At 42.7% G+C, this 25,691-nt stretch overlaps 2 protein-coding genes across 13 annotated transcripts in view; one reads left to right on the forward strand and one right to left on the reverse strand.

Moving 5' to 3' along the window:
• The window catches only part of PHF21A (PHD finger protein 21A), a 132,819-nt gene extending 119,808 nt beyond the window's left edge, over positions 1-13,011 (forward strand). For 3 of the 5 annotated variants that reach the window (XM_081164841.1, XM_081164839.1, XM_081164840.1), the window contains exons 12-18: positions 613-692; positions 1,250-1,310; positions 4,303-4,466; positions 9,679-9,834; positions 11,568-11,643; positions 11,920-12,023; positions 12,478-13,011. In XM_081164841.1, coding sequence (XP_081020967.1) covers positions 613-692; positions 1,250-1,310; positions 4,303-4,466; positions 9,679-9,834; positions 11,568-11,643; positions 11,920-12,023; positions 12,478-12,735 — 899 coding nt within the window. In that variant the 3' untranslated portion in view covers positions 12,736-13,011. Of the gene's footprint in view, positions 1-612; positions 693-1,249; positions 1,311-4,227; positions 4,251-4,302; positions 4,467-9,678; positions 9,835-11,567; positions 11,644-11,919; positions 12,024-12,477 lie in introns of all 5 variants that reach the window. The other 2 variants (XM_081164843.1, XM_081164842.1) reach the window with 1 other exon arrangement.
• Positions 13,012-20,332: 7,321 nt separating this feature from the next.
• Positions 20,333-25,691, reverse strand: part of LARGE2 (LARGE xylosyl- and glucuronyltransferase 2) — a 46,171-nt gene continuing 40,812 nt past the window's right edge. For all 8 annotated transcript variants that reach the window (XM_081164583.1, XM_081164580.1, XM_081164577.1 and 5 more), the window contains 5 exons: positions 25,321-25,484; positions 24,296-24,574; positions 23,958-24,104; positions 23,048-23,243; positions 20,333-22,925 (listed from right to left, as the gene is read on the reverse strand). In XM_081164583.1, coding sequence (XP_081020709.1) covers positions 22,728-22,925; positions 23,048-23,243; positions 23,958-24,104; positions 24,296-24,574; positions 25,321-25,484 — 984 coding nt within the window. In that variant the 3' untranslated portion in view covers positions 20,333-22,727. The remainder of the gene's footprint in view (positions 22,926-23,047; positions 23,244-23,957; positions 24,105-24,295; positions 24,575-25,320; positions 25,485-25,691) is intronic.

Here is a 25,691-nt window from a genome sequence, read left to right on the forward strand (position 1 = left end):
AGTTCCATCTGCTCCACTTTGAACAACAGGGAACATGCTTTAAGCTCTCAATTGTGCCTTCACAGCCACATCTCTACCTGCCCCACACCTGTTGTCACATATGAAGTCAGGTGTGGGGCACATGGGAGTGGTTTGGGGAAAGCGGTCTCCCATGGCCTGGAGATTCCTCACCCCTGGGTTAAATATATTTAAATGGTTTTGTACCTTAAAAAAAGTTTGCAATATTTTGATATGAAGTTGTTGTAATCCACCTTTGCATTGAGAAATACTGGGATATAAGTCAAGCAAATAAATCAGTCTTCAAACAACTCCCTGCCTCTGGCAGAAATAAGTTGCCAGCAACAAATTTTGTGTGACACAGAATGTGGAAGATAAAAATATCAGCTGAGAGCTTTTGGAAGAGCAGAAAACACTTTCTCAAGCTAATTTACTTTCTTTTACTTCACTTTCCTCTCTACTTTCAACCCATTTATATAATATGGATGTTTCTTCAGAATTAAGTTTGCATAGAGCATTTCAGAAACCGTAGTTCCTGATTCCTAACTTGCTCATACTAGATATTTAGGTCTTTGTGCCCTTTACAAATGCTTTTATTTCTACCCTTTTCCCAAGAAATACAAAGTAAGCGACAAGAAAGGAAACGAAGGACAACAGCAAATCCAGTGTACAGCGGAGCTGTCTTTGAGCCTGAGGTAACAATTTTTGCTTATAAAATAAGTAAATAACTTGCTGAAAAGCATTTTGCTCATTGCTTCAGCATTCTAGGTGTATGAAAACAATCACATTCGAAGCTAGACAGTGGGACTGTCATCACTTAAGAGAGCATGAAGGACAATTAAAAATGGAAAGAAGTTTCCTACTTTATACTTTCTTTCCCTTATATCTCCCCCCCTCCTCCTCCTTCTCTGGCATGATTGCAGACTTGGCATTGAATTATTTCTCTCATCACAAGTGGGATCAGCATTGCCTGTAATTGTGTGAAAGACTAGCTTTTCTACAGGGTAGTATCCAAACACTGAAACGATAATGGACATAATCTGAAGAAAGTTAAACCTACATTTGATTCTTACTGAAATTTATGGATTTAAGTGCAAAAGCCTGTTTGCTTCAATGGTACTCAACACTTGTGTTCTTCCAGATTTTTTATATAGTCACTGTGTGTGTGTGTGTGTGTGTGTGTGTGTGTGTAGATGTAGCTTTCACTTGCCAAAACAGTTGACCAACTACTTTGTTCCTTTCTTCTGTAAAGCGCAAGAAGAGCGCAGTCACATACCTGAACAGCACAATGCATCCTGGGACACGTAAACGAGGTAGGTGTCTCATAATAGCACCTCCCTGTATGTTTATTTCCCTTTCTTTTGGACTGAAATAAAACAATATAGAAAATAGTTTTGTGGTACTGAATACACATAGTAGGTATGCTGTAACCCTGGTAGGCAGCTACACTACAGAAGCAACCATTGTTGGTAGGCTTTGGGGGTAATCTGGAATGAATAAGGATATATATGGGAGAATTTCCTGTGTGTAAACTGCCCTGAGCCAGTAAAGATTCCCAACCCAGATTTGTAAATGTAACCCGTCATGCAGACTAGAAGGGGGGTGCCAAGGTGGTAACTGAGCTCCCATTCTGAGACTCTTCCTGGGTAGTGACTAAGTGCATTTGGTCCTATGTTAGGACTCACTGTTTATGAAATTATTTCTTGTTCTGTTAAGAACATGTTCAGGTTTCTTTGAAAGGCGAGTTACTTGAAATTTGATGAAATCGTGTGGCAACTGTGGTACTCTTAAAATTATTACAGGGATGCTTGCAAAATTCTTCCTACCCAATTTTCTCCTTAGATTTCAGGGTTCCGAATTCTTGATCTTTCTTATGGAATGGCACCAGTAATCTGCCATTTTTCCGTTTTTTATTGTACAGACTTTGTTTAGGCTGCTACACATGCAGTTCACTAGTTTTCCATTTGCATACTCCCCCCCATACACACACTTTACAGGTTACTAATCCATGCCAGCAAAGGCAAACGTTGATTAATATACTAACGAAAAAGGCAGTAGTAACATGGCCATATCTATTCATATGCCCTAGTGTGTATCTGTAAACTGTTAAGGGTTAGGAGTAATGTTGAAAATGGAAAACTGGCAAACTGCATATAAGCCAGTCCTGAGATGTATTTTAGAAATTGTCCATGTAAAACTATAAGGCAGGTAAAGCAGAGCATGGGGCAGCCAATCCATGGAACAAGAAAAGAACTTGGGATATCTATTTTATCCCTTGATCTAAACTGTGCTGCTTCCACTGTGAACAATATATCTAGTATTAAAGGAAAGAGATCCCAATTGAAACTGAGATGGTGTGAACTGTGGAAGGTTTGCTCAGAAACACTTTTCCTTGAGGAGGGAAGGTTTCTGCATTCTCCCTGCATCTTGAACCTTTAAGTGTTGTTTGGTCTCCAACAAGCAGATGATGCACAGTTTTTGAAGTTTTGTGATGAAGCCCTCAGCTTCAGTAAGTTGTGACAGCTATCGACATGGTTGAGTTCAAGAGAGGTTAAGTTAATTCCTAATGCTTTGGGTGACCCTAAGATCACCAGAGAATGTATGTTGATGGCCAGGAATCAGAAGGGTACTATATCATCAATGCTTGTTGTTGCTAATACATCACCAAGCATGTCTGTTTTGTGTCTGAGACAAGTTACTACTGATCTGCTCTCGTGTGGTGGTTGCTGTGTTCTTAGAGCCAGCCAATTGCACAGTAGAACTAAGCTTGGCTTTGAGATTAATTTATTTTGACTCTGTTCAGTGCTAAATATCATGGGTGAGCACTGAATGCCCTTTCTGTAATGCTTTCTAATGTTTCCTCTGCTCCTGGGCCTGTTGTTCAAAAACAAATGGCCAGGTCAGAGGACGTAAGTTGTATAATACTTGATATTTCAAATGTTAAAAGATAAATGCACTATGTACCTAATAGGATGAGTGTGTTCATGCACATGAGTGTTTGGGTGAGTTATTAGGTAGCTCAGTAGAGTGCATTTGTCTCTTTCTGTTTAGCCCACTGATTTGAATTTGCTTAAAATGATAGTGCCTGATATTATTATTATTATTATTATTATTATTATTATTATTATTATTATTATTATTATTATTATTATTATTAGTCTTTGACAGCTTTTGGCATTTTGAAAATAAGGTGATGGTCTCATTGCAGTTTACATTGAGCAGGCTTTACTTTCTCCAAAAACTGCTGCCATAACTGCTCAGTTCAGCTATTAGTGCATTTCCCCAGGAGATCAGATGTTCAGAGGAGCCCTTCTTTCCTTGCATAATTTTTTCTCACCTGAAGCAAAATTGGATGTACTGGGTTTTTTTGCACTGATGTTGGCTTTCTGTCCCTCAACACACAGAGGGCATTGGCCTTCAGTGCCACTTTCCATCAGAGTTGTTAGGTGCCATTTACTGAAGATAATGATTACTATGCATGTTTAATTTGATCTTCCTGCCTCTTTTCTCAGTCTCTAGCTTCACTTATTGACTGCTTAAATATCTTTATTTATATATTCCTCTCTGAGCATATGCCTCTCATCAATCACCAGAGTAGTGGTAATACAAAAGACAAAGATTGCTGTTTCCTACAGTGTTGTGATTTCACTTGGAATAATAGCACACTTTATCGTGAGTTATATCTTCCTACAGTCAGCAGGATAGGATTTTATCTTAACTCTTCATACTTGCAGATTTGCTTTGTTGAGGCTTTCTCCCACTTAGGCTAGCTTACAGCTCCTTTTGCTGAGAGAGATCTCATGGGGTTGCAGGCCATAATTTTCTCTGGCATTTGTGGAATGTTGTGAGTTTTTCTTAGCACAAAGGTGGTATTTAGATGTAGGTTTCACCTTAGGCTCACTGAGGGTGATTTACCAATGGTCATAACAATGTGATGGAGATACCATGATAAACTAGAGTGGTAGAAATCATGGCAGCTTTTCTTTGCCAGTGGAATTTGGGGCTGGTAAGTTAAAAGTTAAAGACATTAGTGTGGTTATATAGATATATTGGGAGTAGTGCTCTTTCTGAAGGCATGTGTTTTCTCTCTTGTGATACCATCCTTCCTTACACAATTCTCCTTTAAGTGTCTTAAAAATAACTTTACAGTCCTGACTTGGCTTTCTTTCACTCGTGACTATAATACTAACTTCTTCTCTGTACTACATCACTTCCTTTTTTTCATGCTAGCCAATGAGGAGCACTGGCCAAAGGTATGTAAGATTATTTCCCCTCCCCTTTTTGTTCCCTTTTGTTAATGTGTAGGTCGTCCACCTAAATACAACACGGTGCTGGGGTTTGGGGCTCTGACCCCCACATCCCCTCTGTCCAGTCATCCTGACTCCCCTGAAAATGAAAAGACAGAGACCACATTTTCTTTCCCCGCAACTGTTCATCCTGTGTCCCTGCCCAGCCCCAGCTCCACAGACGTAAGTAATTCTTCCTGAGAGGTTTGCTGTTCGAAGAGACCGTGGAGACTTCAGAATTTGGTTCTTTAGATGCACTGGTATTATGGTAAACTGCAATAATATGACCCCCTTCTTCAGCCCCCTACACTTCTACCTGTACCTATTCACCCCCCACCCAAACTCTGGAGTAGTATATATATATCTATATGATATCCACAGGACATGCCAGAATGTTCATATCCTAGAATCGTAGAATTGTAGAGTTAGAAGGGGAAGTATTTCAAAGTTCTATAAGCCCTTCCCAGATGCACAGTGATGCAGTGAATTAAAGACAGTGCATATGTGATATATTTCAGCAATCTAGTGGCAGGAGGAGAACAGGTCCTGTCACACAATTATGTATTATTACTGAATCAATAAAGTAAGGAGAAATTCTTGCTCAAGATAGTTGGACACAGCGTTAGTGGAATCAGAGGGAGTGCCTTCACTGACACCTGGCAGTTGCTTCTCGTTTATGGATTCTGCATACCTATCTGGGGAAAAGTTTTCTTTTCTGTGAAAGTATCCTCCTGGTATGTGAGCCCAGTTGCCTATTCTGCCAGTTTAGCACAGGCTGAATTAAAGTTGATCTAATCCATAGCTTGATCTGCAGCACTGTCTGTTTTTGGAGAGTGTGAGTGGTAAATTTTTATTACTCAGAAGGAAGGTAAATCCATCCTTCTCATGATAGCTGGGTTGGAATTGGAAGTTCTGGACTCACAACCTTGGTCAAGTCTCATCACTTCTCTGTACCTTCGTTTCCTCATAATAAATAGCTCCATGGTTGTAAGACCCAACTAATGAACACATTTTACACACAATCAGACTTGCATAACTTTTATGTTCTAGTGGGCTGCACTAGATGTTCCTCCAATCTGTTTTTTTATGCTGCTGAGCTAAGAGCCTCTGCATCTCATTCATGAAATATGCAGCTTGAGGATTGCTCTAACTTACATAACTGTATCTGTAGCCTCATTGTTGAAGCAGCCAAGAATAGCGAAATCAGGAACACCATCAGTATCTTTTCTGCACTGCTGGGTATTGCAAATGATAAAATCAACAGGCAGCATTCCTATAGGATGCAAGTTCTGTGTTAAGAGCCATAGTCATTCATTCTCTAGGTATTGTATTATTCATGAAATCTCCCAAACTATCAGAAGGCAGTAGTAAAAATTGATCCAAACAAAGAGGACTTTCCTGCTGATTCAGCATGGTGTGCACACATGCACATGAACACATTCTACTTATAACAGGTTTGACAAAGGTTGCTAGACTCTTAAGCACATTGGCTTTATAAATAAAGCACTAGGACAGTGAGCTCATTGTCATTCCAGTTGATGTCTGTTGCACATTTTTACATAATGTTCTGAGCTTTCGGTAATGATGTAATTCTGATTAGCCATCAGCCTTCAAGCCTACAGTGTTTTGCTAAATATCCATCCACCAAACATGTACACACATCACATGAATGTATTGCTTCCTCCAGAAATTCACCTCCTATTTCACTTCAGTGGTGTGTGTTTTTTGGAGAATTTATGGTAAATTGGTTTGTTTTCAGTTGTGTCCCTCCACTCACCAAAGATTCTTTAATCCAATATAGGATTCCCTTAATGGAATGGGGGCAGGCATTGTTTGCTGATTTCCCCCCATCTCTCTGCAGTCCTAGACCTTCCCTGGTCTGCTCCAAAGGATTGTGGAGGTTGATGGGGCAGGTGGCCCCAGAAGATAATGAAAACTGCTTCCCTTCCATTCATGGAAACCTCTGCTAGTGCAGAGTACTGCCCATTAATGGAGAGAAACAACTGAGTACAACCTTCTGATCTTGTTAGCTTCTGAATATCTTTAACTGCCATAATCAGTTACTCAGATTAAGATGCTCATTAGGTTTCAGCTAGGATGTGGGATCTGTGGCCTTCCAGATGTTGCTCTACTCAAACTTTCATTAGTCTTGGCTAGCACAGCCAGAGGTCAGGGGATTTTGTAAATTTGTTCAGCAGTATTTGGAGAGCTATATGCTCCCCATCCCTGTTCTAGGGAAACCTCATTGTGTTTGTCCTCCATGCAATCACAAAATACAAGAAAAAAGTAGGCCGTTTGAGTTTGGGTAGTCATAACGCTTCAAGAGATACATGAAAGTTTAACTCTGTTGAGTGGACAATATGAAACTGGCTGTATTATTATAGATTGAACTACCTTAGAACCCAACAATGCTCAAGTCACAGGGGATCCAACCCCCTTATATTTTGTGAACTCATCTTAGCTACTACTACTACTACTACTACTACACTGTAGAAAGCTACAGAGAGGGGTATGACTGACTTAAAAGCTGGGTGGGGGGGTTGAGGGATAAAATGTGAGGTTTTCATTAAGTCCCCCCCTTCCCCCCCATAATTTGAACATTGGAATCCAGCACTCATTTGATATGTAGAACTTGCAAAATCAAAGCATCTTTACATGCCAAAGTCAGGATAGCACAGTAAATTTAGGAATTAATAGAGAGAGGTTTCCATCAAAGTGTGAAGGCTTGGTTTTCAGTGTCAAAGTTTAAGCCTCAGCTAATGTTTGTGGGTAATATCCTCCCACCCACCAGTGGTTGGTATTCTGGCATCATTTAATATGTATTCTTAATAAAGATGGGCACATTAGCATGCTATGTAAGGCAGTAGAAAACATCTGGCATAATTCAAATCCTACCACTGCTCAGTTTGATATGGAAGATTGAATTACATATTTTAAGGAGGCTGTGACACTTTTATTTCTTTCAAATTTTATCCCTATATTCTGAATTTGAAGAAAGCTTTAGAGATTGGGATTTGGATGTAGCAATTTTCCAGAGCAGCCCTCAGTTGATTGAAATTCGTGTATTAAGCCATTTTCTGTTACCTTATTTCTGTTCTTTTTAGCTCTTCTTCTCTTTCTGCATTTCTGTACAGTAATCTACAAATAAAAATAGTAACTATGAGATGGTAACGGCAGAAGGAAAGAGAGAAAAGGAAACTAAATGGCTTTGCTAAGAATTTTGCATCCTAAAGTGAAGAGATAAGGAAGGGAAAGTAATGCAAAGAGTCATGCAAAACTGAAATGTTCTTGCTATTAAAACTAGTACTGGGGCCTTTGTTGCCATTTTACAGCTGGGGATGGTGTTTCGTGTGAGTCTGGTTTGGTCAAGGTTTTCCATCTCTTCTATCGAAAGGCCAAGTTTACGTAAAATAAATCAGAAAAAGTATACCTATTACTGGATATTGCAGTGATGCACCAAGGTTAAAGTTATATTAGGCTTAAAGTGGCGCATTAACTTAATTTTGCAACCAGTGCCTTCTACTTCCAAAATATTGAAAAGATGATGGCACATGAAACACATTTCTTAGGAAAGACTGTAGCTACCTTAAGAGGTAGCACCCAGGTGAAATTATGCTTATGCTCATGCTAAGCATGCCCAAGGCTATATTCCATAGCCTTTTGCAAACAATAATTTTATTGTACAATAAATATGTAGATCTTACTCATATTTGCAGAGAATCCAGGCAGCCTTTCTCCTCAGTGCTGTTCCCCAGATATCACATTTTGCCAATGTGTAGGCCACAGCTCTTTTGCCAATAGAAAGCATTAATTTTATATTTTATCTTTGGCCCCCACCTGCCTAACCCATCCCCTTGCTTTCTTGTTTTGATTTGGCGTGCTGTGTGGAATGAGGCTGTACAGATGTCACAGGCACCTAGAAATGGCCATGACTTCACTGCTCACAATTTTCTGCCCCTATAGCTGTGCAGATTTTGCTTATTTGCTTAGAGGCTTATCAATCCAGTGTGGTCATATAGCCATTGAAAATAAAGACATACAGTAGCAGCAGCAACCACCACAACAAATCTCTCTTATCCATCATGGTTAATGATATCAGCTTTTATTCCTTGTATATGTGTTAGTTTCACTCCTCTCCAGCATTGGAATATTCATATTCACTATTTGATTTATGCACTCTATCCCCAAACAAAATAAGCACCTCAGTATTGTGAGCTCCTAGTGTTGGATCGGGCTACTAGTGTTGGATTTAAATTATTAGTTGCTTACTACAAAAGTCTCTAATGGAGCAATCCTAACTATAGAAAGCTAGCATAAGTAATACTGGCATGTTACAGTGGCAAAAGTTACCCTTATTCCAAACTCAGTTCAGAAGGAATAGGACACTCTTTGCCAGCTACGTTGGCTGGGCTGCTGGCTGTTTGGAAGAGGTTTGGAAGAGGTGTAAGTCTCTCCTTGCTCTGCCACATCTCCAGAATGCCCCCTTCTGGGGGGAACTTGTGCTAGTGTAAATGATACCGTCTTAAGATCCACCGGCTGAGCACCCATTAAGATCTGCCATATCCAAATTCTTTCATCCCAGTGGATCCTAGTTTCAGTTACACTGCAAGTGACTTACAATCTTTTGGTTTTTAACTTTTTTGTAACAAAAAAACAGAAGCTAAAGCATTCTGCACTACCAGGGCCACCTGTCCCTCAAGTGACAGCAGTGGATACAGATTATGGACCTTTCAGAATGAGTCTCACCCTGCCAAGAGCAGATTGCATGCCATTCACCTGGTCAGAAGATCCACCTGCTAATCCATCTTGGCTGGATTAAGACTCATGTCATTGGTCCTCATCCAGTCCATTATCATGACAGGGCACCAATCAGCAGATCCACTGCCTACCTGCAGAAGATGACATAAGAGCTGTGTGTCATCAGCATGGTGATGACAGCACACTCTCAGACGCTGTCTAATCCCACCCAGCATTAAGTGAAACGTGGGTGACAAGTTCTGCACCTCCTGGAGAACCGAACCTATTGCGGCACTTTAAAAATGTTTTCCATATAGTGGATCACTGGGACTTTCACCCCATATTTAATTTCACTTACTTGGAAATAAGATGGGTGTGATCCTTAACTATATAAATAAGTGATCTGTACTTTATAGTTTGAAATTGTACTAGGGTAGACATGGTGGCATTTGAAGAAGCTGTGGCCCTTGACGTTCCTTGTGGTTCTTTTCTGTCTGAAGAAAGTGGATCTAATCGTCAGGCACCCTTTGGTAGCTTTCTTTCTGTGTTTCATGAAAAGGATATTATTTGGGGGATTTCATTCACTTAGGACTTTACTTTGAACTGGAATTTAGTTTTCAAAGTTTGTAAGTTCCCTTTCCCCCCTCTAATTTTATAGGGTGATATCCATGAAGATTTTTGCAGTGTTTGCAGGAAAAGTGGGCAGTTGCTGATGTGTGACACGTGCTCACGTGTGTATCACTTGGACTGTCTGGACCCACCTCTGAAAACTATTCCCAAGGGCATGTGGATCTGTCCCAAATGTCAAGACCAGGTATTGTTTGACACGAAAGGGGAAGCCTCTCGCAATGGTTCTCTGCTTTTGGACAAAATGGGTGGGGCACATGGCTTAGACTTTGAGAGGGTGACAATATCTGACCTGAACTGAAATGGCCTCACAAATTCAAAGCCATCAAACGTTTGCTTTTCTGTTCCACATCTCAGGGTACTAAACAGCCATTTATTTGCCATGGCAAAGCTCAAAGACTTACGGGGAAGATTCCCTTTGATCCACTTGCATCTTTATCTATTTCTGCTTCCACAAAATAATGTTAGCTTCATTCTACAATACATGTGTTGGAAAGTCCAGTATTTTAAGGTCTAGGACAAAGCTACATGCTGGAAAAGCAATGTTTGCATGATAATGCAGGGACACAGGGCATTTTACAGGTGAGAGTTAGCAGGCATGAGATAGATGCTAAATCTTTCCCCATAGCTGGCTCTGAGAGCAAAAATAAGCCCAGCTGGGGAGGAACGTTTTGTGATGAATAACCACATGATTAAACACCCATCTCCCACCCACCAATTCTCTTCTGGAAATGCCCCGCTACTCCTGCATTGCTGTTAATCAACAAACACATTTGTGGGAAATGCATGTTTGCCAAAGTAACATGTAGTTTTCTCCATGGAGACTGCTCTTTGCTATCAGAGTGTTTTTCCTTTAGCTAATTAGATCAGCAGTTTGTGAATCATGAAGTCACAATCCTCTCTACTGGCAAGTTTTAAGATCAGATATGTTGTCTCTTCATTCCTGTTCAGCTTGTTAAAATTTCATCAGCAGAAAATGTTTGTAGATGCAAGGGAATGTACAAAATTGCTGACATGGTGATTAAACAGGCTTCCCTTGTGGGAGGTTTAGCATAGATGTGTGAGTATTTCATGCTATTAAATCTTGAGGGTCTTCCCAAACTATTGTGGAGGTTTTTGTGTGTGCAGTAAATGCAATGTTTACTTGCTTGAGGTGCGTGTTGAGTTGTGGATCAGGCATCTTTTTTGGATAATGCTTCTGTTGAAGAATTTCCCCAGTACTCAAACCTCAGTATTCTTTTGCTTGGAATTTCCTTCCCCTCTCCCCCCTCCCCATTTCAGCATACTATTGTGAGTGCTGTGTATAAGCTGGTTTTGAATATCAGAGGCACATATGTTTTAGTGATTAGTAACACAATTCCCCTTCTTCCTACCAGCGCCTCACTATTTTGTTATCCATTTAGGGATTTTTATTTTTTTTTAATTAATTCTTTAGGGGCTGAATGCTTGCCTGCTGAAACAACCAAGCATAGAAATGATCATGTAATTGCCTTCATTTTGTTTTTTAATGTAGACTTTAAAGCAACAAGGCTACCCTTCCTTACCATTTTATGAAATTTATGTTTTTTATTTAGTTCTTGAAAGGTTACGTGTTATCCCCATGCACTTGATAGCACTGCAGCACAGTCTTCCTCTCCCTCCTTTTGATATGTGGATATAGTCTGGTTCATTTCTCCTTCCCATTGGCCTCCCACATCCATCACATGTCAACAAAGCATCAGGCTTCTTGTCCCGGACCAGAACTAGCAGCAACCCAAGAGTAGAACAAAGGGGGATTTTAAGTTGTTTTATTGCCTGGGAAGGGCCTAAGAAGAGAATGGCATTGATTTTAATAGTTGTTGTGTAAGATACCCTTTAGTGTGTGTCATCTTTCCTGGAGGTAGAACATGTCAGCCAAGTGTTCCTTCTCCTTTCTTTCAGATGCTAAAGAAAGAAGAAGCAATCCCGTGGCCAGGAACTTTAGCAATTGTTCATTCATATATTGCCTACAAAGCAGGTAAGAAAATGGTGCAGGGCTTGGCTTGGTTTTCTTTTCTTTGGAAAATGTTACTTTGAGGAAGGGAGTAGGATGTTTGTTTTCAGAAGGAAATTAAGAGCTGACTGCATGATAACCCCAGTAATGAAATGGATATGACAGCTTCATCTGACTCTCTTTATGTCTGCACCTGCAGCTTCAGGTATTGTCCTGTACTGGCTTTCCATTGTGCAAAAGCAGCTGAGAGATCCCATCTGCAGGGCATAATTGATACAATTGATGTACTCTCTTCCACAGCAAAAGAAGAGGAAAAACAGAAATTACTGAAATGGAGTTCAGATTTAAAACAGGAAAGGGAGCAGCTAGAACAGAAAGTCAAACAGCTCAGCAATTCTATAACAGTAAGTATTGCTGTGCTAAATGATGGTTTGTTTATCCTCTGTGTTCCGCTAGAAGCTACAGTCGTGAATCTTAGAAAATGACTGTTTACTGTGACCAATCACGGTATCAGTTCTGAGCCGTGCTTCACCACAGCTTTGTCATGGTGGTGTTTTTTAAAAGTCTCAGAGGCGTCTTATGTTTGTTAGAGCTTCTTTTTCTCTGGTAAGTCATAGTTGTAATCTATATGCTGTAGTCGTGGCTGTGAAATAGCATTTGCTTTCTTTGAACTCTGGTTTGCTATGTGGGCCGTATTTGGTATGGGAGCCATGTTGTATCCACCAGGTACTCTGACAAAGAATCTGTTTTTGCAGTCTCTTGTGGATCTTGGAATCCCTTTGCTTTAACTTTCATTCTCGTTTGGGCCTTTTTTTATGAGCGCACTCATTAATGCAATGTCGTTCCAATCTGCTTCAGAAATGTATGGAAATGAAGAACACCATCCTGGCAAAACAGAAGGAAATGCACAGTTCATTGGAGAAGGTAAAACAGTTAATTCGCCTCATCCAGGGCATCAACCTTTCAAAACCCATAAACTCTGAGGGCAGTTCCGTCGCCATCTCCAATGGCATGGACTCCACCAATAACGCAAAGGCTGCCGCTGCCTCCACCCCAGCCTCTTCCCCCTCCCAGAGCTGCATGGTGAACTGTACCAAGGGCGACGAGACTAAATAACATAGCACATGAAGAAGGAGCCGGGGGAGATGGCGGCGAGGCAGAAGAGCAAAACAATAAAACTCTAGAAAAGAAAAGCTGGATTTCTTCTGGAAAGCGCAGAACTCTTTGGTTCCAGAAAGAGCGCGAAGAGGCTTGTGCCAGGCGGCACCAGAGTTGCCAATCGATCCTCCTTATTCTGTGTGTACGTGCAAAGTTTGGACCATGTTACATGAATAGTGCCAGCTGGAGGTTCTTTGCCAGCACCATGCCAAGTTAAATAATATATTTACTCTCTCTCTCTCTCTTTCTCTCTTTTACACCAGTGTGTGCCTGCAGCAGCCTCCACAGCCACTCTAGGTTTGTTTTGTTTTTGTTTTTATTTGGGGGTGGGGAGCAGGGAGGAGGAGCAGGTTTCAAATCTTATCTGCAGACCAGTTTGTTTAGCTAAGGAAACTTCAAGTCCAAAGAGCCTGTGGGCTTTTCCTGTTTCTGAATTCTCCGTACTACTAAACCAAAAATCCAGAAATATGAATTAACAAGTCCTAGGGTCCAGAGGGGTGGGGTGGTGGGAGTGGGGACCAAGCCTATCCAATAAGCAGTATTCACTATTGTTTTGACAGGAGAGACAAAAAGGAATGGGGAAGGGTTTTTCACTAAGAATCTAGGGCACACTCAGGCTGGGGATTACTAGATTGGCAGCTTTGGGTTTATCCACTTTTCCCCCCAAATAGACAAGTGAAATAAATTGCTGGTTTGGGCATCACATTGGCCCAGGAAGCTTTTGCTGAGGAAGAGGAGAAGGGAGGGGGACTAATATAACCAGCCTGGGGTTTCAGAAAAGCAGGTCACGACTGAAATGAAAATTCCAACTTTTTTTTTTCTACACTTGTCAAGCAAAAGTGATATTCCAAACAGTACAGCACATGTCCCAAACATATGGCCCAAATAGTAAAAAAAAACAAAAAAAATTAAAATGCCTGTTTCCTTTGTTTCCTTTCTCTTTTGGTTACAAATGTAAGGAATAGAAAAGCTGTTTTTTTCAGGCTGACAGTCCGATTAAAGAGGTAGATGGGACCTTGCATGGTATAGATTAGAAGTAATAGTGTCAGTGAGATACAGTGAGTCTTTGTGAGTCCGTGTGTCATCGTTTTGGGCACTGTTTTTTATGCAAGGGCAAAATCTTTGTATCTGGGGGAAAAACAACTTTTTTAAATTAAAAAAGAAAAAAGATATTGAGGTCTTCCTAGTGTTACTTAAAAATAAGATCAAGGTAAGAAACATTGTAAAAATTACAAAAGTGCTATTTGTTTCCTAAACAAGTGATTTCTATTAAAAAGGTGTCAGAACTGGAGAAAATGCCGTGTACTTAGAATTTTTTAACACAGGTTTTGCTTATGATGTTGCCATTCTGCTGTGTTTCTGTTTGAAAAATGCCTTGGGGGTGAGTGTCGAGAGATTGTCATGCCATTCAAATAGCCTGTGGGGTTGAACTGCATCCAATCTGCAAACCTTCCTCCAACTGGTGGAATCTCTCCTCTGTTAAGCTCTCCTAATTAACTCTTGTGCTTAAAAGCACAAGAGAGCATTGGCAGCATTTAAAAATCTTTGTCGTTATAGCACCTAGATTATAGGGAGAACGTGGAGACAAAGGATTTTAGCGTTGGGATCTGGCTCTGCTTAGCACAGCTTGTCTGTCTTCTGAAGCAAATTGTCGCAGTAATTTCATGCTATTAAAATGCTGGTGCTGGACATGAGATGAGCGAGTCTGAAATAGCCACCTTTGCATAGACAAGTGCAAATGGCCAATATTTCATACCCTTTCACTTCCATGGCAGCACTCATGTTGGCGTAAGTCATGGCAGTCAGCCCAGGTCCATGTTAGAAAGTCTCTCCTCTGTCAGACAGCCAGTGATGGTGCTGCCGTGCTTTCACTATTATGTGTTGAAGAACTATGCATCCTAATGCACTTTATTTACATAATCATCTGAATTTTGTTCCTGCCACTCATTGTTTGTGGCGGTTTCTTTACTTCTAGCCTCCAATCTTGTCCCTCAAGGACTCCTCAGTGACACTCAGTTATGCTCACGGTCCAGCAGCTGATCTTTTATCATTATACATATCAGTGAAGAGTAAGGACAATTCGTGTCAAATAGCCTTAGCTTTACGTTTGAAAAAGATCAGGCCTTACCATTTGACTTTTGATACTCCATAGTGAAGTTGGCAGCTTTCTAAGTACCTGGTGTTATTAGCAAGTAAAGCCAGAAGGCAGCCAATCAGGAAAATTGCTCAGAGGAAATAACACTTTTTATAGCAATACACAGAACAAAATATCATTGGGGGCATGTTTGAGAGGCCTTTTCATCTTGTGACCTACCAATACAAATGTAGCCCACCAGATCCCTGATAATCCTAGTTTTGCCTGCCTTTGAGTGCAGCAAACAAGCAACCGTGTGTGTTGGGTGGTTTGCATTTGGCTTGATGGGTCACGCAATTTGCAAACCTACATTTAGATATTCTGAGTGTAATGGGTGAAAAATAGACAAGTCCTCATATTTCAGGCCAGAAGCTGGATTTCCAGCAGCAAGGAACAGGAGGAAGCCAATTACCCTCTTCTGGTTGATAAATTGGTGTTGGCTGTTGACAGAGGCAGGCGAATGGGATTTCTGATTTCAGCTGTTCCCATGTGCATGTGGCCCTTCCTTCCCCTCACCAAACACACTTGCCATCCTTGTATTCTTTTCCCTTAAAGCCATAGGTTCATTCAGAATGGCCACACATGCATGAATTTGGGCAGTGGCTATCATGCCCTCTTAGCCTATGATGTAAGGTGCAGGGAGTGCAGAACTATTTGCTTTATCTTAAACATGGAACAGGTGCCAAAAACAGGTGATCTTGTGTTGAATTCTCTGCCTCCTTTGTGTTTCAGGCCATAAAAATTTGTACCACACAGAGAGGGAAGACTAGAGCTCAGTGCAAGGCTGTTGTTGGGGGAAGGGGAAGAGAGTCGTGTGTTGATCTGTGCTGAGGAAGGGGCATTTGTCTGCTACCTTCCACTTTAAAGCAATTTAAAAACTGTGCCTCAGCAAAGTAGTATTAATAACATGCTATCTTTATGCCCCCACAATGGGGCTGACAGTTGGTCCCTGGTACTTTCTGAAGGGAAAACAATTTATTATACAAAGGTCTCCCATGTGTTGAAACCCTGCTTTGGATTTAGCCATGGGATTTTTTTTGGGGGGGGGATTACTTTACATTTGGCCTCTCTTGACTAGTGACATCTGTGGTATAACTTTGCTTAGCCTGCAGCACTGGAGTGATCAGCTAGTTTAAAGTGAAGAGCAGCAAGGTACTCTTGTGAATCTTTAATTTTGTCATTCTTCTGATTTTGTGTGTACTTCTCTCCTTGCCCCTTCACCCCCGCCTCGCTGGCATCTCCTGTCCTGGAAATGCCACCAGCTAAGTTTAAGAGGGATTTGGCTTCTGGAAATATAGCCAAAGGAGAAAATAAAGTTTGGGCATGTTTTGTTTGGCTGTGCAGAAAGATCCTTGCTTGGGTAGCAGATGTGTCAGATTTCCTTTTGCCTTGAGAAAACGTAGGGGAACCACAGTATCTTTGTTCATCAGGGTATCAAGTTTGTCACCCTGATTTTCTTAGAATTCAGAAATATAATTAGTACTATGAGAGGACAGTGTTCTGCACCTGAAGGCTGGATCCTAGCTAGTTGCTTGCATGCAAATGACATTGCCTCTTTACATCCTACTCCTAAACATTCTGCAGGAGTTGCCTGCTGCTGCCTTGGCTCATTTGTGGTACGCTGTGTGAACGTCAGGGTGTACACTCATGTGCTGGTGCAGCAAAGTCCAGAGAGTACCCATCCATATTTGAGGTTGCAGCCGGGAGTTTTTATTTGCTTATTTGCAATTGAAAATGGAAAGAATGGCTTGTGTGGTCAGACTCCATTAGTAGTTATAAGGTGGAACCTATTTGAACTTGTGACTTTTCTGACACTAAAGAAGTCTTGTACCAGATTTACATCTTTTTTTTTTTACTGAAGAGGCACTGTCACAAGAATAACTCCAGCTTCCTAGTTGTTGGGAAATTGCAGCAAGCATAGCCCATGCATTTGTGATTGGAAAATACAAATTAGAAGATGATAGTCGGTACTTGTGCAAAAACAACATTTCTCTCATTTGGGCCAACAATTCTGTGTACTATCTTTACTGCTTTTATTTCACTTCTTTCAAACCATTTTAAGTCTGACCATTATTTATGTCAAAATAAAAAAATTCTTTCCAGTAGCACCTTAAAGACCAACTATGGTATGGTATGGTATGAGCTTTCGTGTGCATGCACACTTCTTCAGATACACAGTGTGTATTCTTCAGTGTGTATCTGAAGAAGTGTGCATGCACACGAAAGCTCATACCAAGAACTAACTTAGTTGGTCTTTAAGGTGCTACTGGAAGGAATTTTTTTATTTTGACTATGGCAGACCAACACGGCTACCTATCTGTAACTGGAACCATTATTTATGTAACCTTTTAAATTCCCCTAAAATGTGACTGCGGTTCATGACCCCAGCCCCAGCACTGTAACGCTGCTATTTTAGTTTGGTGCCCTTGGTCAATCCAGTAATGCAGTGTACATCTAACAGCGTCCCCAGTCAAACAGGTTTGCAAATGCAGCTGTTTCCTGTGTCCCACACACTGCTAGGTTTAAGGGGGAAGTCCCACAGTTGTGTCTGGGTCCAGGGTAAGCAGAAATGCCTACCCCCCCCTCCCCTCAAAAAAGTTTAGGAGGCTTTTTTTTACTTGTTTTCTAATATGTATGCAGGTTAGAACAATGCTCAATTACGTGCTAAATCCCGGTTTAACCCTCTGCAAATGACATTGCAGGTCACAAAAACAGAAAGGCCTAAACTCAGTGACAATTACAGCATCTAATTTCCCTCCCATCCCATCCCATGAGGATGATAAGAAGCCTCTTTGTTATGGGGTCTATAATTTTGCCCAGGTGCTGAGTGTTTCTTTACATGACCAAGAATGGACAACAGCAAACATTCCCAGGTGAAGCTGTCATTATCTGCATCAGTGTTGGCAGCTTTTAGAAATAGCTCTGCACAGCACCTCCATTTTTATTGTGGTTGGAATAAAGTTATTGACCCTGGCATTTATCATCCCCCTTCCCCTAGCACATACTCCTCTTGAGTTTAGCCAGGGCTCCCTTTGCAGCTCAGTTATGTGAGCCTAGAGGGTGAGTGTTGAGTCCACCATCCACTCCCCCAGCAATAAGCGCTGTACCTGCATCCCAGTCTGCTGGGGAGTCTGCTCACTCCACAGTGCCACACCTGTACATCCCCACAGTGAAGGAAGGCGCCTTGTTGAGAGAATGTGCTTTAGCAAGGATTGGACTAAGCTGGTCCTTCACTCTTCCTATGGCATGGAACAACAGCAGGGGTCTACACACCCTTGCTGGTTGCATTGGAGTCTCATGAGGACACCAGTTGAAAAGTCCTATTAGTGCCAATTTACATTATGAACAACAGGCCTGTGAGAAGTGAACCAAGACAAGAACGGGCATTATCAATAAAGTTTTATCTTGAAATTGTATGTCAGTTTGGTCATATCCGAACTAGCAAATACTGAATAGTCCTTAGCTTTTCTACTCTGTCAAGTCCAAGTGGTTTGTTGGATGTTACACTCACCTGTGGCTTATGTTGTAGTTTCATTCCATTCTTCGGTAGTAGAGGAACCGGCAGTGAGCTGCTTACAAGCCAACTATCCCATCTGTGTCTCAAGACCATTGTTGAAGCCAGAATATTTCTAGTAACTGGAATAAGGACTCTTTGAAATAAGTGGTCTGTGAAAGAGGCCATGACCCTAAAAGGAAATTCACAGCCTTTGTTTTTAAGGCAGTGGGTTTCTAAACCCTCCTCCCCCATGTACACTGATGTATTGATTCATACATAGCCAGCATCCTCCCATCTCTTCTTCTCCTGATGTTTGTGCCAGATAAACTCAACCTCACTCGTGCTGCCTCTGCATCCATCCTGAGTTCCCATACCTTTAAGTGAACTGGGCACAATATTGCTTTCACAGATCAACACCCTGTGAATGTTATATGGATGCATGACTTCTGTTGGTTAGGTGGGTTTCTTTTTTGTTAAGTTTTTCTTTTTCTTTTTTTAAGAAATTGAATAGCCTGGTGCTCATAGTGATTTGCAGTCTCTTTGCTGCCTTCTTTTCTGTAGCCTTCCAGTCCCTTGTGGGTTTGGTACAATTGTGTCTAGATTTTAGTCTATTAAGGTGGGAAGAAAAAGAAGGGGTCCAGAATAAACGATCAATTTGTATTTATTTAACATTTTACTAAATAAAACTATGAAATCTATTGTCTCTAGTTGTTTATCATGCAGCTGTGTTCATGTGTGCTGATCACCCTTTGCTTTATCCACACTGAAGCTGCAAACGAAGAGAAATGCAGCTTCTCCCATCAAAGCTGAAGGTTTAACTGCAAACAGGTATGTTGTGCCACACCCTAAAGGTGCAGACACTGCAGGCAGATCAATATTGGCACTTCCAGGATTTGGAAAGGCGGCTGCTTGCCAATCATGGCAGGGGTACTGCCAGGGAGCTAAGAATACATAATTGAATGAAACTAAGGCTAGCCCAAGGCCTAATTCTGTCTTGTATTTCTAGTGTAGGCCCCATATAAATAGAGAATACTCAGAGCTGTGTTTCAGCTCCTCTCTCCCATCCTTTCAATTCTCCTCACTTGGCCTTTTCCCCTGGGGCCCCATTGCAACAGTTTTCTTCACCATCACATGCTTATAGTATAGGGAAGAGTCTTTTGTCCATTTAGTGCTCTGCTATCCTATATTGAGCTCCTTTCTCCCATTTTCAAAATCCTCCAGTGCAATGAGGTCTTTTCCCAGCTGTGCTGACCTTATGCTTCCCTCCAGTCCTCCTCATTCTACACTTCGAGGCTCTTCTTCCGAGCAGTTAGAGGTTTGATATCACAACTGATCAGCCATAAAAGCAGGTAGGGGACCTTTACAGCACACCTGCAAAGCTGAACCTCTCCTATACTTATTATTTCTTGGCCTGTAGAAAAATAAAATACAAAGTTTTATAATGATAAAGAGTCTGGGCTTCAGTTTCCCTTCTTTACAGAATTTAAAGCTCCCTGGACCTGCAAGGAGAGTTGGCAATGACCTGAACTTGGCAAAGTCTACTGCAGTCACTGACAGCTTGGTCCTATAAGGGCTGTAGAGTAAGTCAAGTGTGCTTCAACTTCTGGGAATAGCTTCCTGTATGGATTGTGCTAAGTGGGTGGTAACTAAGTTTTACTCAGAAAGTAGACCTGTTGAAAATAATGACTAATTAACTTGACTAAGGCCCACTAATTTCAGTGGATCTACTTCGAGTAAAAGAAAGTTGGATACCATGCAGAATACTTTCCTGTCCCTGGCAGATTTGTGGGTTGTAGCCAAGAGTTCCCTGAAGGAATTGTTTCTCTAGTTTGTTCTCTCCCCTGTTCCTCATTTTAATGACTAGTAGAAATGAGGAACGCATTAATACTACGCGGACATAATAACCAAACAACTCTCACAGCAGCTTGAAAAGGATTTTCCTCAAAACTTTAATGTTTTTTAAAAAGGAATACTTGTGCCCATGCTGTACAGTGCTGAGTGTGGGACAGTTTCAACGTTTACATCAGCCTGTCTAGAGGGATGGAAAACTTTAATCCCAGCACTTTGGAAGCTCTTGAATTCCATGAAATCAAAGGAAAAAATCAAAGAGTCCAGCAGCAGAAGACCCTAGACAGACTCCAGAACGAAAGAGAGAAACTACCAGAAAATCTATGACACCCAAATCATTTACAGCTTGTGAGAAATCACCTTAAATTATATAAACAGCAAGGAAAGAGTTTTCCCATTACATCTCCATCCTTGTGCTCCAGTGTTTGATAATTGTGGACCATGGCTGGGCTGAAGCTGCTCCCAGCACAGACATTCAGCTACAGCATACATAACAGACCCTACGTCAGTTGCAGATACAGCAAGATGCTCATGTGTTCCTTTCTTCAAGAAGTGGAATTAGTCCCTTCGAGCATCAGGTTCACCAAGCAGCTATCAGGACGGAAGCCTGCATGCAATGACTTGCCTACTTCCATGGTTGCACAGACTTAATCTGTAATCAGCTGTGACACTTAACTGCATCTAGACTGAAGACAATCCAATTCCATTATGGACTCCTGCACAAGGCCCAATTGTGCAGTCCTTGGTCCTGATCATACAAACACACAGTTTGAGCTGATATTACTCAGGAAAGCAGCTGATCAAGGCCATAGTCCAGCAGATATAGGAAGGGCAAGACTTGCGTTCCTCCATGGGAGGGGGAAAGTATGTTTGGCAATGATGTGCAACATCAAGCTAAACGAGATTTACTGAGTAGTAGCCATGATAAGAGGTTCTATTTAGCTCCGGTGAGATGAACTACACCTGCATTTTAGATGTGGGGGTGGGGGGCGAATAGGCAAGCAGGGTTTGGGCTTTTCCCAAAATGCCCTGCTTACACATTTTCAAGGACTCTCGCCTGAATCCTGTTGGAAAGAAGTTCGTTTGGACTAAAGGGATCTTGGTTTCAGCCATGTACTCACAGCAAAGCATGTGCGCTATATAGCCCCTGTAACAAGGACCTGGCTTTGCTTACACTAGGCTTTTTTCTAGATAGTAAAGTTATCCATGAAGTAGGCACAAGGCAGATTGAAGAGAAGGTTCCTTACCACTACCCCTGACAGCCACATTTCTTGGTGGGCAATTTCCCAGAAGCCATGTGGTGGTGGTCAATAGCACCGAAGGCAGAATGTGGGTGAAGCAACAGTTGTGACTCTTCTGCCTTGTGTAGTTGTGTGTGTGTTATGGGAAACCCTGTGCTAAAATATTTTCTATTCCAGTGCAGGGCTTCTCTACACACACATTATAAAAAGGAAAGGAAAGGCTGCACCCATAGAGATAAGCAGGGACACATGCAGCCCCTAGGCCTCAGGTTCCCCACTTTAAACTTTCACAATAGGTCCCACATCATCCTTTTCCCATCAGTAAAGCCCTGATCCATGACCAACAGGAAGGCTATGCAGATTTGTAAAAGGGTACAGGCAACCCCTGTTTTGCATGGGTTCAAAGAATGTGCAACTGTGCACACATATGCTGGTTTTGGACCTGCAAGATGGTGTTACAGGGTCGGGTGGGCTTATGCATGCTCCACCAACATGCACAGTACCCTGACGTACAACCCATGCACAAATTGAGTTGCCTGTATATGCATACAGTCCCTCTTGCCACATATATAGGAATAGCTCACAAAAGATTTTCTAGATGCTCACTTTATATGATTTAGTCATAATTGCCCTATTTCGGTTTTGGCTTAGAGGGGACAAATGAAAGAGCTGGAAATAAGATGGGGCTACTACACTGATAGAGGGACACAAGACATTAGTAGAAGTCTCAATTTCCACGTCTAATCTACCTTTCTACCACAGGAAACAGGTGACTGTAGCTGAATTAAGGCATCAGGCTCGTGGGGTGGGAAAAGCCCACCTTCAAAACAGCAACAGAGGAAGTTGCTTTAGAGTCAGGCCACTGGTACACCAACAGGAAGTGGCTCTCCAGGATGTCAGCTCAGGAGCACACCTTCCCTCCTCTTCATTCCCATGCTTCGCCCCTCAATTTGGAAACAGATGTACACAAATGTATGGAACTTGCCTGATTTAGATTGGGAGCATTGTTTTGATTGGCTCCATAGCCCTGAATGATATGCCACCTGCCCCGCCCCAACCGGCTGCAATTGTACCCACAACTTAGACAAAGTGTGTAGCACCCGTCTACCATTGGGAGAGTGGCTCTGCCGTAGGTCTGAACTGCTCCAGGACACGAGCGTGGTCCGCTGTCCCTCCTCTGCAGGGCATGAGTTGCCTTGCACGGACTGTCCTTTGGTGTGTGTCTTGCCGTTCACAGGCTTCTCTCGGCAGTGAGGTATTTGAGTGCAGCGGCGCCATACTTGCGCGACAGGTCCTGGTGGAACTCCTCCCGCAGGGTCTCCAGGCAGTCGCGGTAAGTGGAGCTCAGGCGGAACTTGGAGATGTCAAAACTGGGTGCGTGAGGCATATGGATCATGAAGGCATTGGGCAAGACCAGCAGCTCATTCTCCTGCAAAAAGGCATGAAGTTGCTAGAAAGGCCGGCTCCCTCGGAAGCCACACACCCCAGCCCTGGATTTCTGGGAACGCATAAAGAGGCAACCTTGCAGGAGACATTAAGCAGCACACTCACCTGGGCGTCAAGCTCCATGATGTGAGACACCTTGTTCCAGCCGAAACCGACAAATCTCTGGTCGTACAGGGGGCAGTCGCGCCTCACTACAACGTAAGGCTCAAAGTGCAGCTGCCACTCCACGCGATAGGGCACCGTGGCTGTCCGCCACTTGGCATAGTCCGTTGGGGCATGGCCCTGAGGCCACACATGGTACCTGCACACAGATACACAAGGGAGCTGAGAAAAGTCTGCACCTCGGACTCCTTGTCTCCTAGTCTGACACTCCGACCACTGCACCACACTGGCTGGGGTAGCCAGCCTCTTAGAGCCATTCTGAACCTCTTTAGTCAGCAGGGCAGAGTTGGGCTTGGATGAGGGAGATGGGCCTTCATGTCTTAGATTTGCCACAGACCCACAGCATGGCCAGGGCAAAGTCACCTTGGTCTCAACTCCCCACCTGTAAAATGGCAATGATGCAAATATGCCCCTATGAGTGCACAGCTGTGCCCTAACAGGTGACTGGGAACTGGATGAGCCCAGGACTGAGGAAAAGGGCATGAGGAAAAGCAGAAGAATCATAGGATCCAATGAAGAGTGGGGGGGGGGGCGGCGGGTGGAAATGAGGAAAGGGACTATTTATTTAAAATATTTGTACCATGCTCGGCACGGGGCTCCAAAGCAGGGAGAGGAGACAACATGGAATGAAAATAAAGAGGGGGCAAATTGTGCCCCTACATCCCAACAGAAGAATGAATGCACATATGCCAGTTAAAAATGGCCAGTCAAATTTTAGACTGCAAGCCACCACTAAGAAGGGTTAAGTGCTGGGGCTGGTCATGCCTGTTACCTGGTTTCAGAGGGCAGTCCAGCAGTTGGTTGAGCCAACATTTCAGCTGCTAGCGAGGGGTTTTTTGGTCCCAACACCTACCTGAAGGTATAGAGGGAGCCCATGTCCAGCATGGAGAGCAGCTCCGCTTTGGATTTGGGAAAGGTGAGGCGGTAATGCAGAGTCTCAAATGCAGGCACAATGAGGGCTGCCTTCCTTTGGGGCAGCTCAAGCTGCAAAATGGAGGTCCTGAGGCACAAAGGGGAGGGGGAAATGCTGTTGGTCTGTTGCTAAACGGAGGAGTCCAAGCATCCTGTATCCCTTCCCCATGAAAAATGTTCAGTGCTGGCATGGGACCGACACATACTGGTGGAGCCATCCTCTCCCAGTATGGAAGTGTCTACTGCTTCACACAGGCTGGGAAAGGGCAAAGCACCCACCTGAGATAATCATAGAGGCCATACATAGGCAGGAAGTCAATGTCCGTCAGGAAAACATAAGATGTCTGTGCATTCTTCAATGCTACGTTGCGCAAGAAGTTGACAGGGTAAAACTGCCCTTCCTTGTACACAATGTGATAGGCAACGTTCCTGCGGTTACTCAGCACTTCCGAGGCCTGGGCATAGCGCAGGAATTGCTGGGCCTCTGCATCTGACATATATAACGCCAGACTAATGGGGCCTGTCCAGTGTTTGCATATGGCCTCCAGCATCTGTAACCTGCAAATCAATGGGACAAGTCAAGAGTGCAAGACACCCTCAGTTGGCAACAACAAAAAGCCACAAGGCTGAGCCACCCAGGCCTGAAGGAACAGGAGAATCTGCATCCAGTCCTGCAGTGAGTTTTTCCTTCCTGGTTTCTTGTGTGTGCAAGCTTCTGTTGATAATTGTATCAGAGGAGGCTGTCTACACTACGTCCTGGAAGCTGCCACCATTTGCACACAATTCCTTGGCTTCTTAAAATATAACCTTACAAAACTTGGTGCAACTGATCTGGACAGTATTGGTTTTGTGTTGCTCCTCTTCCTAACTATTGTCCAATCCTTCTGCCACCATCAAAACCATTCTTTTAATGGCTGGATTGCACCATTGCACCCATTTTCTGACTCATGCAGCTAGGTTTTGTTCCTTTCATATTTCACTGCCATATTTCTTCTATTCTAGTATTCAAGGGATACTAGTCATCTTTTGCTAAATATTTCCCAGCAACTCTGGGTGATAGAAACCCATTCTAAAAAATAAACAAAAGCAGAATTCTCTGGAAAGGATTGTCACCCTCGCAGCTGGGCAGTGAGAATATTGCCATAGAGATTTCCAGTTTGATTAACTCAGCTTGGGCACAGAGGCCTCCTGGACCAATAAATTCATATAAAAGAGCCACAAGCTGGCTGGACGTTTAGCTCCCAAGCAGAAGAATTTATGCTGGAAGGCACAACATCTCCCCCTCTTCCTTTCCCATCTGGTACCTGTCCATGGAGAGCTGAGCTACAAGAGTGACATCAATTGCATCAGCCAAGATCGGGAAATCGTACTGCAGGAAGAAGAGATGCACCCGGTGCTGAATAAGGCTCTGTCTCCGAAAATCATAGCAAGGATCATCTTCATCCAGCTCCTCTAGGGCCTGCTGGAGCTAAATTTTGCGCAGGGGTGAGAGGACAAGGAGAGAGAGATAAGGCTAAGTTGGCAAGTTGACCTAGAGTGAAGCACAGCCACAAAGCAGCTTTAAAAGGCAGAGTTTCTAGAGCCTGAGATACTGCTGGGAGAGTGGGGAGGGTCTTGCGCAGGGGACAGCAAACTTTTTCAGCAGGGGGCCGATCCATTGTCCCTCAGGTCCTGT

The sequence above is a fragment of the Podarcis bocagei genome (assembly GCF_964188305.1).
Source record: "Podarcis bocagei genome assembly, chromosome: 1".
NCBI lineage: Eukaryota > Metazoa > Chordata > Lepidosauria > Squamata > Lacertidae > Podarcis > Podarcis bocagei.